The sequence below is a fragment of the Bos taurus genome, chromosome 8 (assembly GCF_002263795.3).
Source record: "Bos taurus isolate L1 Dominette 01449 registration number 42190680 breed Hereford chromosome 8, ARS-UCD2.0, whole genome shotgun sequence".
NCBI lineage: Eukaryota > Metazoa > Chordata > Mammalia > Artiodactyla > Bovidae > Bos > Bos taurus.
The window spans coordinates 44351782-44367049 of NC_037335.1; the positions used below are offsets into that span (position 1 = coordinate 44351782).

Sequence of the window (15268 nt, forward strand, 5' to 3'; positions counted from 1 at the left end):
AAAAATAAGACCAGATGCTGACTGTGGCTCAGATCATGAACTCCTTATTGCCAAGTTCAAACTTAAATTGAAGAAAGTAGGGAAAACCACTAGACCATTTAGGTATGACCTAAATCAAGTCCTTTATGTCTATACAGTGGAAGTGACAGACTCAAGGGATTAGATCTGATAGAGTGCCTGAAGAACTATGGACAGAGGTTCGTGACATTGTACAGGAAGCAATGATCAAGACCATCACCACGAAAAATGCAAAAAGGAAAAATGATTGTCTGAAGAAGCCTTAGAAATAGCTGAGAAAAGAAGAGAAGCTAAAGGCAAAGGAGAAAAGGAAAGACCCATTTGAATGCAGAGTTCCAAAGAATGGCAAGGAGAGATAAGAAAGCCTTCCTCAGTGATCAAGGCAAAGAAATTGAGGAAAATAATAGAATGGGAAAGACTAGAGATCTCTTCAAGAAGATTAGAGATACCAAGGGAACATTTCATGCAAAGATGGGCACACTAAAGGACAGAAATTGTATGGACCTAACAGAAGCAGAAGATATTAAGAAGAGGTGGCAAAAATACATAGAAGAACTATACAAAAAAATCTTCATGACCCAGATAACCAGGATGGTGTGATCACTCACCTAGAGCCAGACATCCTGGAATGTGAAATCAAGTGGGCCTTAGGAAGCATCACTATGAACAAAGATAGTGGAGGTAATGGAATTCCAGATGACCTATTTCAAATTCTAAAAGGTGATGCTGTGAAAGTGGTGCACTCGATATGCCAGCAAATTTGGAAAACTCAGCAGTGGCCACAGGACTGGAAAAGGTCAGTTTTCATTCCAATCCCAAAGAAAGGCAATGCCAAAGAATGTTCAGACTACCACACAATTACATTCATCTCACATGCTAGCAAAGTAATGCTCACAATTCTCCAAGCCAGACTTCAACAGTATGTGAGCTGTGAACTTCCAGATGTACAAGCTGGATTTAGAAAAGGCAGAGGAATCAGAGATCAGATTGCCAACATCTGTTGGCACATAGAAAAAGCAAGAGAATTCCAGAAAAAGCATCTACTTCTGCTTTATTGATTATACCAAAGCCTTTGTGTAGATCACAAGAAACTGTGGAAATTTCTTAAAGAGAAGGGAATACCAGACCACCTTACCTGCCTCCTGATAAATCTGTATGTAGGGCAACAGGCAACAGTTAGAACTGGACATGGAACAACAGATTGGTTCCAAATTGGGAAAGGAGTAGGTCAAGGCTGTATATTGTCACCCCTGCTTATTTAACTTATATGCAGAGTACATCCTGCGAAATTCCAGGCTGGATGAAGCAGAAGCTGTAATCAAGATTGCTGGAAGAAATATCAATAACCTCGGATATGCAGATGACACCACCCCATGTCAGAAAGTGAAGAGGAACTAAAGAGCCTCTGGATGAAAGTGAAAGAGGAGAGTGAAAAAGTTTGGCTTAAAATTCAACATGCAAAAAACTAAGATCATGGCAAATAGATGGGGGAACAGTGGAAACAGAGACTTTATTTTGGGGGGCTCCAAAATCACTGCAGATGGTGACTGCAGCCATGAAATTAAAAGACGCTCCTTGGAAGAAAAGCTATGACTAACCTAGACAGCATATTAAAAAGCAGAGACATTACTTTACCAGCAAAAGTTGGTCTAGTCAAACTCATTTTTTTTTCCAGTAGTCATGTATGGATGTGAGAGTTGGACTATAAAGAAAGCTGAGCAACAAAGAATTGATGCTTTTGAACTGTAGTGCTGGGGAAGATTCTTAAGAGTCCCTTGGATTGCAAGGAGATCCAACCAGTCCATCCTAAAAGAAATCAGTCCTGAATGTTCATTGGAAGGACTGATGCTGAAGCTGACACTCCAGTACTTTGGTCACTTGATGTGAAGAACTGACTCATTGGAAAAGATCCTGATGCTGGGAAATTTGAAGGCAGGAGGAGAAGAGAATGACAGAGGATGAGATGGTTGGATGGTATCACTTACTTGATAGCCATGAGTTTGAGCAAGCTCCAGGAGTTGGTGATGGATAGGGAAGCCTGGCATGCTGCAGTCATGGGATCGCAGAGTCAGGCACACCCGAGCGACTGAACTGAAGTGATAGTTTATTTGGATATCCTTAGTTTGTACTTAGGAGCTTCCTTGTGTGGCCTTGTGGGTGTGGTGTGCCTGCCTTTCAGGAACACACCATATACAATAGCCAGGATATGGAAGGAACCTAGATATCTGTTGACAGAATAATGGATAAAAAGTTGTGGTACAAGATATACAAGCTAGATTTAGAAAAGGCAGAGGAACCAGAGATCAAATTGCCAACATACACTGGATCCTAGAAAAAGCAAGAGAATTCCAAAAAAAAAACTGCTTCTGCTAAAGCCTTTGCCTGTTGGGCATGGCGCAGCGGACTAGTTCAAAATTGGGAATGGAGTACGTTAATGCTGTATATTGTCACCCTGCATATTTAACTTACATGCAGAGTAAATCATGCAAAATGCCAGGCTGGGTAAATCACAAGCTGGAATCAAGATTGCCAGGAGAAATATCAACAACCTCAGATATACAGATGATAGCAGTTTAATGGCAGAAAGTGAAGAGGAACTAAAGAGCCTCTTGATGAAGGTGAAAGAGGAGAGTGAAAAAGCTGGCTTAAAACTCAACTTTCAAAAATGAATATCATGGCTTCAGGTCGCACCACTTCATGGCAAATAGATGGGGGAAATGTGGAAACTGACAAATTTCATTTTCTTGGTCTCCAAAATCAATGCAGATGGTGACTGCAGCCACAAAATTATAAGATTCACGCTCCTTGGAAGTATAACTATGACAAACCTAGATAGTGTATTCGGAGAAGGCAATGGCAACCCACTCCAGTGTTCTTGCCTGGAGAATCCCAGGGACGGGGGAGCCTGATGGGCTGCCATCTGTGGGGTCGCACAGAGTCGGACACGCCTGAAGTGACTTAGCAGCAGCAGTTTGTACTTAATGTCCTTTTTCTGTTCCAGGATCTTACTCAGGATACCACATTACAGTTACTGTTACCTGATATCAAGGGTACATACTATCAGTGTGATTTGTGATTGTTGATGTTGACATTTTTACCTAACACCTGGGTGAAACCTCTGTTAGGTTTCTCCAAGGTAACTTATTCTCTCCCCACCCCACCCCCACTTCATGAGGTTCTGTTTGACAGGAAGTCATTGTGCACTGCCTACAGTAAAAGATTGGGGGGGGGGGTGGTTATGCCCCATCTCCTAAAGGGTGGAATATCTACATAGTTTATCTGGAATTTTTTCTGCAAGGGAGATTTGCGTTTTTACTCACATGTACTAGATAAAGAATTTGCCTGCAATGCAGGAGACACCAGAGACATAGGTTCAGTCCCTGGGTTAAGAAGATCCCCTGGAGGAGGAAATGGCAACCTACTCTAGTACTCTTGCCTGGAAAATCCCATGGACAGAGGAGCCTGGCAGACTACAGTCCATAGGGTCACAAAGAATCAGACACAATTGAACATGCACACATTCTTTCTTCCTTCTGCCCATGTATTACTTTACTCAATCTATTTTTTATACTTTGGTTAACAAGCTTGTGCTACTTTATTTTGTTGCTCAGATTGTCCTGGTTCTGGCCATTGGGAGCTCTTTCTCCTTTCCCAGTGCCCCCTTTAACATACTTTCATCAGTGGGGATAGTTTTTTTTTTTTTTTTTTTTAAGGGTGTCCTTATTTTTCTCCTTTCATTTTTAAATAACCCCAATCCCCATAGAAGTTGACTCTAGGAAAACTAACAATGCTCCCTTTCCCAGGTAATCGGATTCCTGTGCTGATGGAGAAAAGTGCCTTACCTGCAGGGGGCTGAGGGGGAGGCATCAGGGAATCAAAGGTTGAATAAGACACCTGTCCCAGCCCTCCTGAAGCTTAGCTGAGTAGGTCACACACGTAGTAATTGGTTAATTTGGGATTCAAGCACAAATCTGTTAGCTTGAAAACTTCTGTTATTTGTTCTAGTTTAGACTGCATACAACTGAGAAGACTTAGAGGATAAAACTTTAAAAAGACTAGTAAGAAAGCTGTTTTCAAAATTTTATCCTAAAGAAACTAACTCCTTTAAGCTATTTTTGGTTATATTAGCCGACTTCTGATTTCTCACTGAAAATCGTCATTTTTCAAATTCTAATAGAAGATTTACTATCTATCAGTAACAGTGGCATAGCACAATATTTTCATTCTGCATTTTTATTAGATGCCACCTCAAATTTTTGAAGGTGAGGGGGGTATTAAATTATGAATATATACTATTGCTTGGTATTTTACCATAATGCACATTAAATTTAGTTGCACTGAGCACTGCTACTTTATTCTCTGGGATGATTTAAATGATGCCAATCTAAAAATCATGTTACTCCCAGGGATGGCAAGTGACTGAAACAGAGCATCTCTGTCATCTCGTTTCTCCAGTGTGAGTAGGGAATGATGACCTGGTGATTTAGTTAAAGACACCAAAACTGCTGCCCTCTTTTGCCTCATTTAAGTTTCAAGATTATCATTTATTATTACAGTAAAAAGTGCTTAATGTTGGTTCTTGTTTTAAAGAAGAGAAAGACTGAGTCTCAGACTGGGTGTATCCTTTGAAATTGTCAAGCCATTTTGGTAAAAGATATTTCCAACTGGGTTTGTACTAGTTAGTTGGTACAATTTAGTTGGTCATGGCCATTAAAAACAAATCAATGATCACCTGTTTTATGAAACTTATCACAGTTGTATAAGTCTGTATGCAAGATCATGGTATAAAATATATTTCATACTGAGGTTAAATGTTCAAAGAAGTTGAGAATCACTGCTGGAAGGGGACTTCTCTCTAGCCCTTCTGCTTTCTCTCCACCGATAACTTCCACAGCTTCATGGCAGGATATTTCAGTCTTCTGAAAACTGGAGTCATGGAGAACATTTTGGGAAGCTGAGATAGGAGGTAGTAGGGACAAGGCAACACTCTCACACTTCACTCTTGAGCTGGGGAGTGTGGTTAGAACATTAAAAATATTTCAACTCCTTATTTCAGCTCTTATGGAGGACAGAACCCACCAATGAAAATGGGTGACTAACCATGAAACAAAAACATTTATTGTTACACATTCTTTTACAGTTAAACACCGTATACATTTCAGTGTCTTCTCCCGCTTATTTTTAATCCTTCAAGGGACAGGTTTGAATATGGATGTGGCCTTAGATTGTTGGGTACATATTTTCCTACACCCCCCGCCCCTGCTTTTTCATTTGAGAGGTTTTCAAAGCGCGTTAACAGAGTCTATGCAACTCCCGGCCCGATTGGCCGGTTGATCTTGAGTGAAGCACCTTCCATGTTGGCGGGTGGGTGCAAGGAGGAGGAGGCTGAAGGCTCTTGTGTCGGGTAATGCTCAAAGGACCCTCATCACTGCACTGCGTTGGGAGGAGGGAAGGGCGCTCTGAAGTAGGGTGAGAAAGGCTCTGAAGAGGGGCGGCAGAGTCCATCACACAAGGACCCAGAAACTTCAATAAAAGGCAAAGTGCATCTTTGCCGGACGGTGTGGGAAAGGACAAATCGGCAGAAGTAAAAGACCACTATCTACAAGGGGGACCTCGAGCGCCTCCGCTTCTTGGAACACTCAACACAGGCTTCCAGCCCGGAGCCAGGTGGAGCGGCCGCTGCCTCCCCGGCATCTGCAGAACCTGCTCCTCCATGAACTTGCCTAGAGCTGAGCGCCTTCGCCCCACACCTCCGCGCCGTCTCCGGGGCTCCGATGGGGAAGACGGTGAGATCGATATCCTGGGAGAAGGGGAAGATGAAGAGGAGGAGGAAGATGAGGAACCCGAGGGAAGTCAGCGGTTCCCAGAGCCTCTGCACGAGCCGCAGCCGCAGGAGGCGCGGAGGGGCGCTGGCGCGCTTCCCGGAGAGGGCACCGAGAGCAGCGGCAGCCCAAGCAACTCTTCCGAATTCTGCCCCAAGTTCGGGGTTTCGACGGGGTCTGCAGCAGCCTCTCGAGACGCCCCGCAGCCGGCGAAGCCCCCCTACTCTTACATCGCGCTCATCACCATGGCCATTCTGCAGAGCCCGCACAAGCGCCTCACGCTCAGCGGCATCTGTGCCTTCATCAGTGGCCGCTTCCCTTATTACCGCCGCAAGTTCCCCGCCTGGCAGAATAGCATCCGCCACAACCTCTCCCTCAATGACTGCTTCGTCAAGATCCCCCGCGAGCCAGGACACCCCGGCAAGGGCAACTACTGGAGCCTGGACCCCGCCTCCCAGGACATGTTCGACAACGGCAGCTTCCTTCGGCGCAGGAAGCGCTTCAAGCGCCATCACCCACCTCCCGGAGACCACCTGCACCACCCTTTCCCCCCGCCCGCTGCGCCCGCTGCCCTGCACGGCCCCTACCCGGGCATGCTGCTCGGGCCCGCGGCCCCGCCACAGCCTGTCACTGGGGCCTATCCCGCCTCCACCCCCGGGAGCCGCCCGTGCGCGCTGCTTCATCCTCACCCCCTCCGCTACCTGCTGCTCTCCGCCCCGGCCTACGCTGAGGTTCCCAGGAAAGAGCAAGGCGCGGATCTGGGGACCCCCGGCGCCCTTCCGGCGCTGCAGCCCACGTTAGACTCCCAGCCTTGGGAAGAGAGCAAGGGGCCGGCGTCGCGGCCAGCTGGCGGATGCACCTCCTTCAGCATCGAGAGTATCATGCAAGGGGTCTCGGGAGCGGGTGCAGGCGCCGCGCAGAGTCTGCCCTCGACCCCGTGGGGTTACTGCCACCTGCTGCAGCGTTCGTCGTGCCTGTTGCATCCTCAGGCCGCTGCCCCCTTGCTCCACGTATCCGCTGCCGCCGCCGCTGCATCCGCTGCCCGGACAATTTTGAAGCAGCAGCATCAGGATTGTACCAGCGGCTGCGCTCCCAGCAAGGGCGCTCTGCTGGGCCGTCACCTGTCCGCCACCGCGGCGCTGCTGGGGTGTCAGTCCGGAGCAGAGGGCTCTAGGCTGACGTCGCTGGTCGCCCTTTCGGGCGGAGAGGGGACCTCGCCGGCCTTTCGAATAGTACCTACACCTGTCCCGGAGCTGACTCAGTGAGGCGGACTGGGAGCCAACCCGGAGGGCGGAGCCATCCGAGGTCGTCCTGTCCTCGCCATGGCGCACTTCACTTTGCACAGCCGGGAGTAGGCTTGTGTGTATCAGAATCCTGCAGCCAGGCAACCACAAATTTCGGTTCGCATGGCGTCAGCGTCACCTCGCCATTTCTTTTGCAGCCTCCAGTCCTGATTTCCAAGGCTTTTCCGATTTGCACATTTCCAGAGGAACTATGAACGTGAGTGGGGCGTTTTGTTCTGGTGTTAAAAGCAGAAAGTAAATCGTCCAATGCACTACATGTTTCCCCCGTCTTCACTCCCTAGGAACTGCAATTATTATTCCCAAGTCCAGTGCAGAATGCTTGTGCCCTTTATGTCTTCCTGAAATTGATGTGTAATGAGTAGAATTTTAATTTCAGAGGATTTATTTCCTATCAGTGTGTCTGATGTGCCATCTTCCGTGGAACAGTGTTAAAATTAAACCTAACTGTACAGACTAAATAAAGTGCTGAATCACTACACGACATAGTTTATTTTATGTTATTTCGCCTTCCAAGTGGAATTTAGAACTTTTTAAAAAACTTAGTTCTTTCCTCTCAATGAAACAATTTAGTTTTATAATCCATATTCATTATGGACATAAGAAACAAATCTATTTTCAAAATGGTTTGTAAAACTTGCGAATATTTGAAGTTGAAAAAATCCTGGCTTTTAAAATGTGGAATTTAGTATTTATGAAATCTATAAATAAAAAATAATTGGAGTCATCTAATTATATATTCTCCATTTATTTTCCATCTTTCTAAAGCATTGATTTTTCTCCCAAATAAACTGAAGGATGATATGAGGTGAATCTTAAATATAGTGGTCAAAGTTTATTCAGGAAAAATAAGAGGCAATTTAAAAATAGAAATTTAAAAACTAGAGCCCAGAGAAAAGGTAAATATCAAACGAAGCATTCGGATCCTGGATATTTGCAGTTTTGAAAACTCTCTGTACAAACTTCTAACTCGTCTACAAACTTCTATTCCCTTTCTTTAGAATAGAAAGAAGTTAAAAAAAAAAAATCTGAAAGGACTTTGCTACCAGGAAGGTTTCACTGTGTTCGGTTTCAGGGAGGGAGGCAAACAAAACGAAGATGTCCATCAAGAAATACTCCCGCCAGAAAAAGCTAATTTCTAGAGACCCTGCAGCTCTTGCGGTCCTGCGCAGGGCTCAGGTTTCAAAAGAATCGTGTTCCTTGCGGGTTTGGAAGAATTTCCTCCGTGAATGTAAGCTGGTTCCCCCTCGTCTACTACCGTGCCCCAAGTATGAATTTCTCTTTCCAGGAGGAAGAGAACACACAGAGAGACGTTTTTAGAGCCGTGTAATTGACCGTTTTTACCCCAGCTTCTCATTTCCGTCCCATCACTGTACCTAAGATCTTCACTTCCTCCCGGTTTGCAACAGTTTGTTCCGAGGGTGTTCTGGAAAGTTCCCACGCTCAACCTTGATAGCCGCCAAACGCGTTTCTGCTTCCGATTTCGCCCTCCCCTCAACACCTGCAGCCTCCGCCCGCAAGGCAGACACCACCAGTTGACTGTGTCTGCTCCTGTTTTTGGCCTTCAGGCGATCCTCCAAACCCCTACTCCCCCTTCTCCCTCCGTAGACTTTGCCAAATCCTGAACTCAGTTTGCCTCTCCCTCATCACCTCAGCTTTAAGATCCTTTTCGCAAATTTTGCGGGTCCGGGGTCACCTAAGTGCTTGGAAACAAGCGAGAATATAAAGGGAACCTATTTCATGCTAACTACTCACCCGTTCACATTCCAATTTCCCTCTGCCCCTTGTGCGAAAACTCTCCAGGCCTACATTCGTTCATTTGTACGAGCAACAAACGTCCGAGCGCGGGGCACAGCCGCGAAAGAAGCCGACCGGAGTCTCTCCCGCGCGCCCCGCAGGAGATGAGAGCTTACGTCCTTCCCGCGGCCCCAGGCCAGAACAGCGGAGCCCGGAGCCCGGCCCAAGCCGGCCCCTCATTGCCTAATTACTACGACGAATCTTCGATTCTGTGGAAGAGTAAGTTAAACGTTCTTCTCCTATCGAACGTGGTGCTTGGGTCACCTGCAGGAAGAGCCGCGATCGCGCGGAGGGATCCGGCCTTCTTGGGCTCGCCGACCGGACCGGCGCCTGTGCGGCTGCTAGAGAGGGCCCACCCACAACCCCGAGCCCTCGGAGCTGGGCGGCCTGGCGCACCCAGGCCGGCCTCATGGCGGCGCAGTTCCTGGGCTGGGGCGGCCTGCGGCGGGAACATGCGGAGGGTGCGCCATGCTCTGCGCGGTGAGCAGACCAGGCCGGGTTCTGGAACGCGCTGAGCGCGAGGCCGCACCTCTGGTTCCAGGTCCGGCTCCGGGGTCTCTGTAGGGGCATCAGGGCTCTTCCCGGGCCTGGGCTTCTGTTCAGCCTGCGGCTGACCTTGGCCCAAGGCTACCCTTCTGAGACAGGACTGACTGGAAGCGTCCAGAGCTGCCGGGGTAGTGGAGCCCCAGGGCTGGAGCTCAGTGAGAAGGAGTTGGGAGTCACAGAGAGACCAGGGCGAGGGCAGAAGAAAAAACAAGGAAAAGTCACTTTCCCCGGGGTGGTGGTGTAACCGCTAAGTCGTGTCGGACTCTGCGACCCTATGGACTGTAGCCCGCCAGGCTCCTCTGTCTGGAGTGGGTTGCCATTTCCTTCTCCAGGGGATCTTCCTGACCCAGGGATCGAACCCGAGTCTCCTGCATTATAGGCAGATTCTTTACTGACTGAGCCACCAGGCAAGCCCTTGGGTCCAGCCCACTAATAATAACACTAATATTATTAGCAATAGTAGCTAATCCTGATCTCCTGCTCTTCGTCTGCGGAGCAATGGATTTCCCTTTAACCTTCCTAGCACCCAATGAAGACGACACAATGAAATCTCCGTCATATAAAGAAGGAATTGGGATTTAGAGAAATTAAGAAACTAGCCCGAGGACCTTAGGCGGTGGTACGGGGCTCTGTCGGGTTTCTCAACTACTAACCGCATGGGCGTCTGTCACCTTATAATATCTGGGCCTCGAGTAGGCCTCAGAGGCTGACGCGACCCGGGTCCTAGAGCCTACATCCAGGCTCCTGGACTCTGGCCCCTTGCCTCAGGAGGCGCCTTTCTTTCCTCAAGAGCCGGATGCCCCCAGGGGCACGCGCCGTGCCATCCCAAGCCCGGCGCCCGGGCTCTGCATTTCCCTAGGAAGCTAGGAAGCGCCTGGGCGGAGCGGAGGGAAGATAAGGCGCGGCCCGGCACTGGCCATGCCCGGCCCACGCCAAACTAGAGGACTTAGTTTAACCCAAGGTCGTCAGTGAGGAGTCAGCCAGGAGTCCTTACAGTGAGTTTTTCCTCTTCAGCAGGATTTTCGCTCTTTCCCCTTGTGATCTCCAAGAAGCCAGGCACCCTCCATGTAGATAACGGGACCCCATCCGTCCGCCTGCAGTCTCGGAGCCGCTGCCTCCTCCCCAGCCGCCCGCCCATCTTGGAGGTGGAGGTACGCCCGGCGCTGCCCAGCCAAGCCCCGGTTCCTCTTCGGAATCTTGACCCTGCGCTTCACCTCGCGCTCCGCGGGGGCCCTGGATCCTGACAGCGCGGAAGGGACCCCGATGTGCCCAGGTTTTTGGGCGCGGCTGGCCTGGCGAGAGGCGATGAGGGGTGGGGACTCCGGGCTGAGGAAGGACTAGCCCTCAGTCACCCCCAGCCGGCTGGAATAGGAGTGCAGGTGGGGCTCCCGCCGAGAAGGAAGGAGGGCGTCTGTGGATTGGGCGGACTGGACCCCGAGGTGGTCGAAGGCTACTAGCCTGGGGGCCTGCTGGTGGCCTGCACGCCCCACGTAGGTGCGACGTGGCACCGTGATAACTTGAGTTTCGCCGGGTTCCTGCGTACAGTGGGTGTGCGGTACTTGCTTATTCAAGGGAACGTAGCTAATGATTCAGGAACCTCTCACTCTCTCTCTTGTCCTAAACCAGGCATCTGCCTAAACCAGACACTCCCTTCTCATTCATTTTGACTTGGATGAAATAACGGTATGTAGAATATCTAGAGGTACAGCGGACGCTACGGTAATTAGAATCAAACGACAGTAAGAATTAACAAAGGCTGGGGGAGGGAGAGGGAGAAGGCAATGGCACCCCACTCCAGTACTGTTGCCCGGAAAATCCCATGGATGGAGGAGCCTGGTAGGCTGCAGTCCATGGGGTCGCTAAGAGTCAGACACGACTGAGCGACTTTACTTTCACTTTCCACTTTCATGCATTGGAGAAGGAAATAGCAACCCACTCCGGTGTTCTCGCCTGGAGAATCCCATGGACGGAGAAGCCTGGTAGGCTGCAGTCCATGGGGTCGCAAAGAGTCCGACACGACTGAAGCGACTTAGCAGCAGCAGCAGGGGGAGGAAGATAGAGCAAATTTCGTTTTCTAATAATTTGCACCCTGCTTCACATTTTACTAGAAGTGTGAAGAACTTCTAGTTCTCATCCCCGCAACTCCCAGCATTTAGGAAGAATGTTCAGAAATGTCTTCCCACGTTAATATATGATTCCAGTTTGAATGGTAAAATTACTGTAATTGCTAATGTTACCTTGTAATTTCTACAAAAATAGGTTAGTCTTAACGGTCATGTTTTCATATCAGCACTGATATTATTTAAGTGGGTTTAAAATTCATATACACCACTAGGTGTAAAGAACTTAAATAAGTGATAGCTATTAATACCAAAATTTGGCCTCCCCTCAAAAAAAAAAAAAAAAAAACCCACAAGAAAATTAGGTGTAGGAAAAGGAAAACGATTTGAAGACCCAGTCTGAAGTTCAGTAACACCGGCTTCCTGCTGCTCAGCTGTCTTAACATAATTAAGGTTTATATGTTAAAATGAATGCTTATAAAAGAAGTACTTAGTTATAAACTTCCTTTTCTTGCTTGTTCTTAGAATGGGGGTATGCTTATTAAAATCAGTAATTAAGTCTATTTGGGGATAGTTATGATTTATTCTAACAGTGAAGCAGTTTCTGTTCAGGCAAAGAGAACAATGAGATTGAATTAAGCATGATTAAAATTAATTCTGTTTCTTTAGATACTGTCATTTTGCTACCAGTAGCTATGTCTATATTCAAAGCCATGCTTATGACCAATAGTTCTTAAAATTAAGGTGACTGTATTATTGTTATTCATGGTATCTGTTGTGTAAGAGACATTGTACCATATTTCAAGCTGTATTTATTTTTTCATTTATTAAAATTTTTCTATAATGGAAGCTTCCAAACATATAAAGAGATTAACATAATTAACCTCTATATATCTCTTTGTTAGGCCAGTTTTCTTTCATATTTACCCTCTGACAGTCCTCTCCCACTGGATTATTTTGAATCAAACCCCAGATCTCTTATCATTCCATCTACAAATATTTTTGAAAATTTCTCTAAAAGATAAAAATTACATCGTTGTTACCACAGTGTCATTATCACCACACATCTAAATAATTCATTAATAGTGTCAATTTATCCAGGCTATACTTAAATATCCTCTATTCTCAAAACAATTTTTGATTAGTTGGCTGGTCTGAATTTCGATGCAAATAAGGGCTACACATTATATTTGTTTGATATAGTCTCTTCTGTCTCTTTTAGGTTTCATCAATTCCTTTTCTTTAAATTGCATTTTTGTGGAAGAATCTGGACTATCTCCAAGAATTTGAAATTTGTGAACTTGTGGTTATAAGCAAGTTTTTATAATATTTAGAGATATTTCCAGGGATAAGATTATTTGGACTATTGAATATTAGCAAATATTGATGATAATACTGTTTGCAGAGGGGCAGAGCTTAGTTAAGATACCTTTAAGAGCAGAGCTAACTGTTGAGAAAGTATTATTAGGGTAAGCATGAGTCTGGGAAATGTAATTTTTTTCCTAAATGTAAATATAACATTTTCTTACAACTTTAAAAATGAAATTATTTCCCATGTATTTATAGAAATATGAAATTACCAATCAAATACTTCATCTAAAAATTTAAATCTAGTCTTATTTTGGCATGAATGAAGCTCTTTACACCTTTAAAATTTTAGTTGAAGTTCTAAAGACATTTTATGTTTCAAAATTTTATGTTTTTGGGACTTCCCTGGCAGTCCCGCAGTTAAGACTCTGAGCTCCCAATGCAGGGGGCATGGGTTTGATCCCTGGTCTGGGAACTAAGACCCAACATGTTGCAGGCCCCATCCCACAAATTGTTTTATATTGTTTTGTATTTTAGAATGAAAAGTGGTGACATTTAGTGAGATCAGGGATAGGGTAATTGCATAAATTCTGTGCTCATTAGAAGAAAATTCATTTTAGGATAAGTCTAAATTGAACAGACTTATGAAAGAAATTAGACTAAACGGAAAATATTCACTTTAAGAAATATATTTACTAAAAATGATATGCCTACTAAATTCAATTTCCATTCTTCTGTTGTTAATTGGGCTTTTATTATCTTTTGTCTCATTCTGCAGTTCTTTGTAGAAGTTTTGGTGTTCCCAGTCTCTGGAATCCCTATGTAGATAGAGACCAAGTTTTAGTCATCTTAGTAGCTCATGAAATTAATTTGATTCTGTTGTATCTGTAATACTGATGTTTGTAAAAATGTGTTACATATTTTGGGCTCTGATTTGTTTAGATGGATCTAAATATTATTCAAATTATTGTTGTTCAAAAAGTATTATTCACCCAGAACAAGTAGAGATTTTTGGTAAAACTAGATTTGGGTATTCTAATACCTTAATTAATAGATCACTTTGTTAATACCTGTTAAGTAAGCAGGTGGTGTTTTATATAATGTTGGGTATTTTTTGTCTGAATTTCCTAATTCACTGCATTTAGCACTTAATCAGTATAATATTACATACCATATCACATGGTATATACAAATATATGTATATATTTTATGTTCAATAGCTTTTAAACTTTAATCCTGGAATAGATTTCCAATGTTTTCTAAAACCATTTAAATACCAGCTATAGGGAACAGCTTCTGTTTGTTAAAATAAAACGTAGACTCCAGTTTTCTCAGGACTAACCTAGTTTCCAAGAATAGACGGTAGTGAGGAATTGGGTCTCTGGATGAAAAGTGTGTTGGTTTGCATTCCATTTCTGTCTCTTACTAGCTCTGCTGTCTTGGACAAACAGCCTCTCAATTTCCCCATCTATACAATGGTGACAATTATAGATTTCGTTGTAAAGATCACCTGATATAATGCATGTGAATGGTTAGTCTGGCAGGTTAAATACTCTAAACATCAGCTGTTATTTAGTGATGACAATAACCGTGATGTGTCCTTAAGTATTGGTGGCATTTCCCTGATACCTTCTTTCTTGTGTCCTGCTCAGTCTTCACGTGGCGGACATTCTTTAGTTCCTGCCCTATATGGTTGATGTATAGGGCATGTCGTTTCTTTCCTGCCAGACAGTTCCCAGTGCAGATCTCCTGCTAACTTAGCTTAGCCTTCTGGTGTGAGGGACAAAGATGTGCACCATCACTTCCCGAGAACCGGTGTAGTGAAGTACACACCCTTTGGGCGAACTCTTCCTGTTTTCAAATAGAATTGCTTTTGCCTGTCACCAAAGCCTCGCAAAATAACATGAAGTCACCACAACACCTCTAAAATTAGAATTCGCACTTGTAGAATAAAGGAGCATCCTTTCTTTGAATGAACCACCTGCTTCATTTCTGCTCAGCTTGATTTTCACTTGATATGTTGGTTTATCTTTCATTCATTCATCTAGAAAGTATTCCTTGAGCAATTACTCTGTTAAGTACTGTGCTAGAAGCAAAGGATAATACAATGATGAAGATGATAGATGGAGTCCCTACCACCAGGGCTCAGAGTCCAGCAGAGGACACAGATAAGGAAGCAGGCAACTATAGGATTGTGTGATGGAGCCAATGCAAGGTAAACCCACAGTGTTGTAAGAACATGTAGAGGATGGCACATGTGTGCAGCTCAGTGGCAGAGGGCATCAGCTTCTTCAGGTCATGCTTATCAATGATATTGAAGGTGGGGAGAAAGACATGGACTCTAGTTTGTTTTAATGGGTTCCATTTGGCTCTGGTGGGTTTCCATCTGTCCTTGCTTTCCCCAGCATCATGTGTA

At 45.4% G+C, this 15268-nt stretch overlaps 1 protein-coding gene across 2 annotated transcripts; it reads left to right on the forward strand.

Moving 5' to 3' along the window:
• The first annotated feature begins 4639 nt into the window (after window positions 1-4639).
• On the forward strand, window positions 4640-7131 carry FOXD4 (forkhead box D4). 2 transcript variants are annotated; one of them, XM_024996159.2, is made up of 2 exons: window positions 4641-6818; window positions 6884-7102. In XM_024996159.2, the coding sequence occupies exons 1-2, from the start codon at window positions 5732-5734 to the stop codon at window positions 7012-7014; spliced, it is 1218 nt and encodes a 405-aa protein (XP_024851927.1). In that variant the 5' UTR covers window positions 4641-5731; the 3' UTR covers window positions 7015-7102. The 2 variants fall into 2 exon arrangements, with proteins under 2 accessions (XP_003586437.3, XP_024851927.1); XM_003586389.6 differs by having other exon boundaries at window positions 4640-7131.
• The last annotated feature ends 8137 nt before the right edge of the window (window positions 7132-15268 follow it).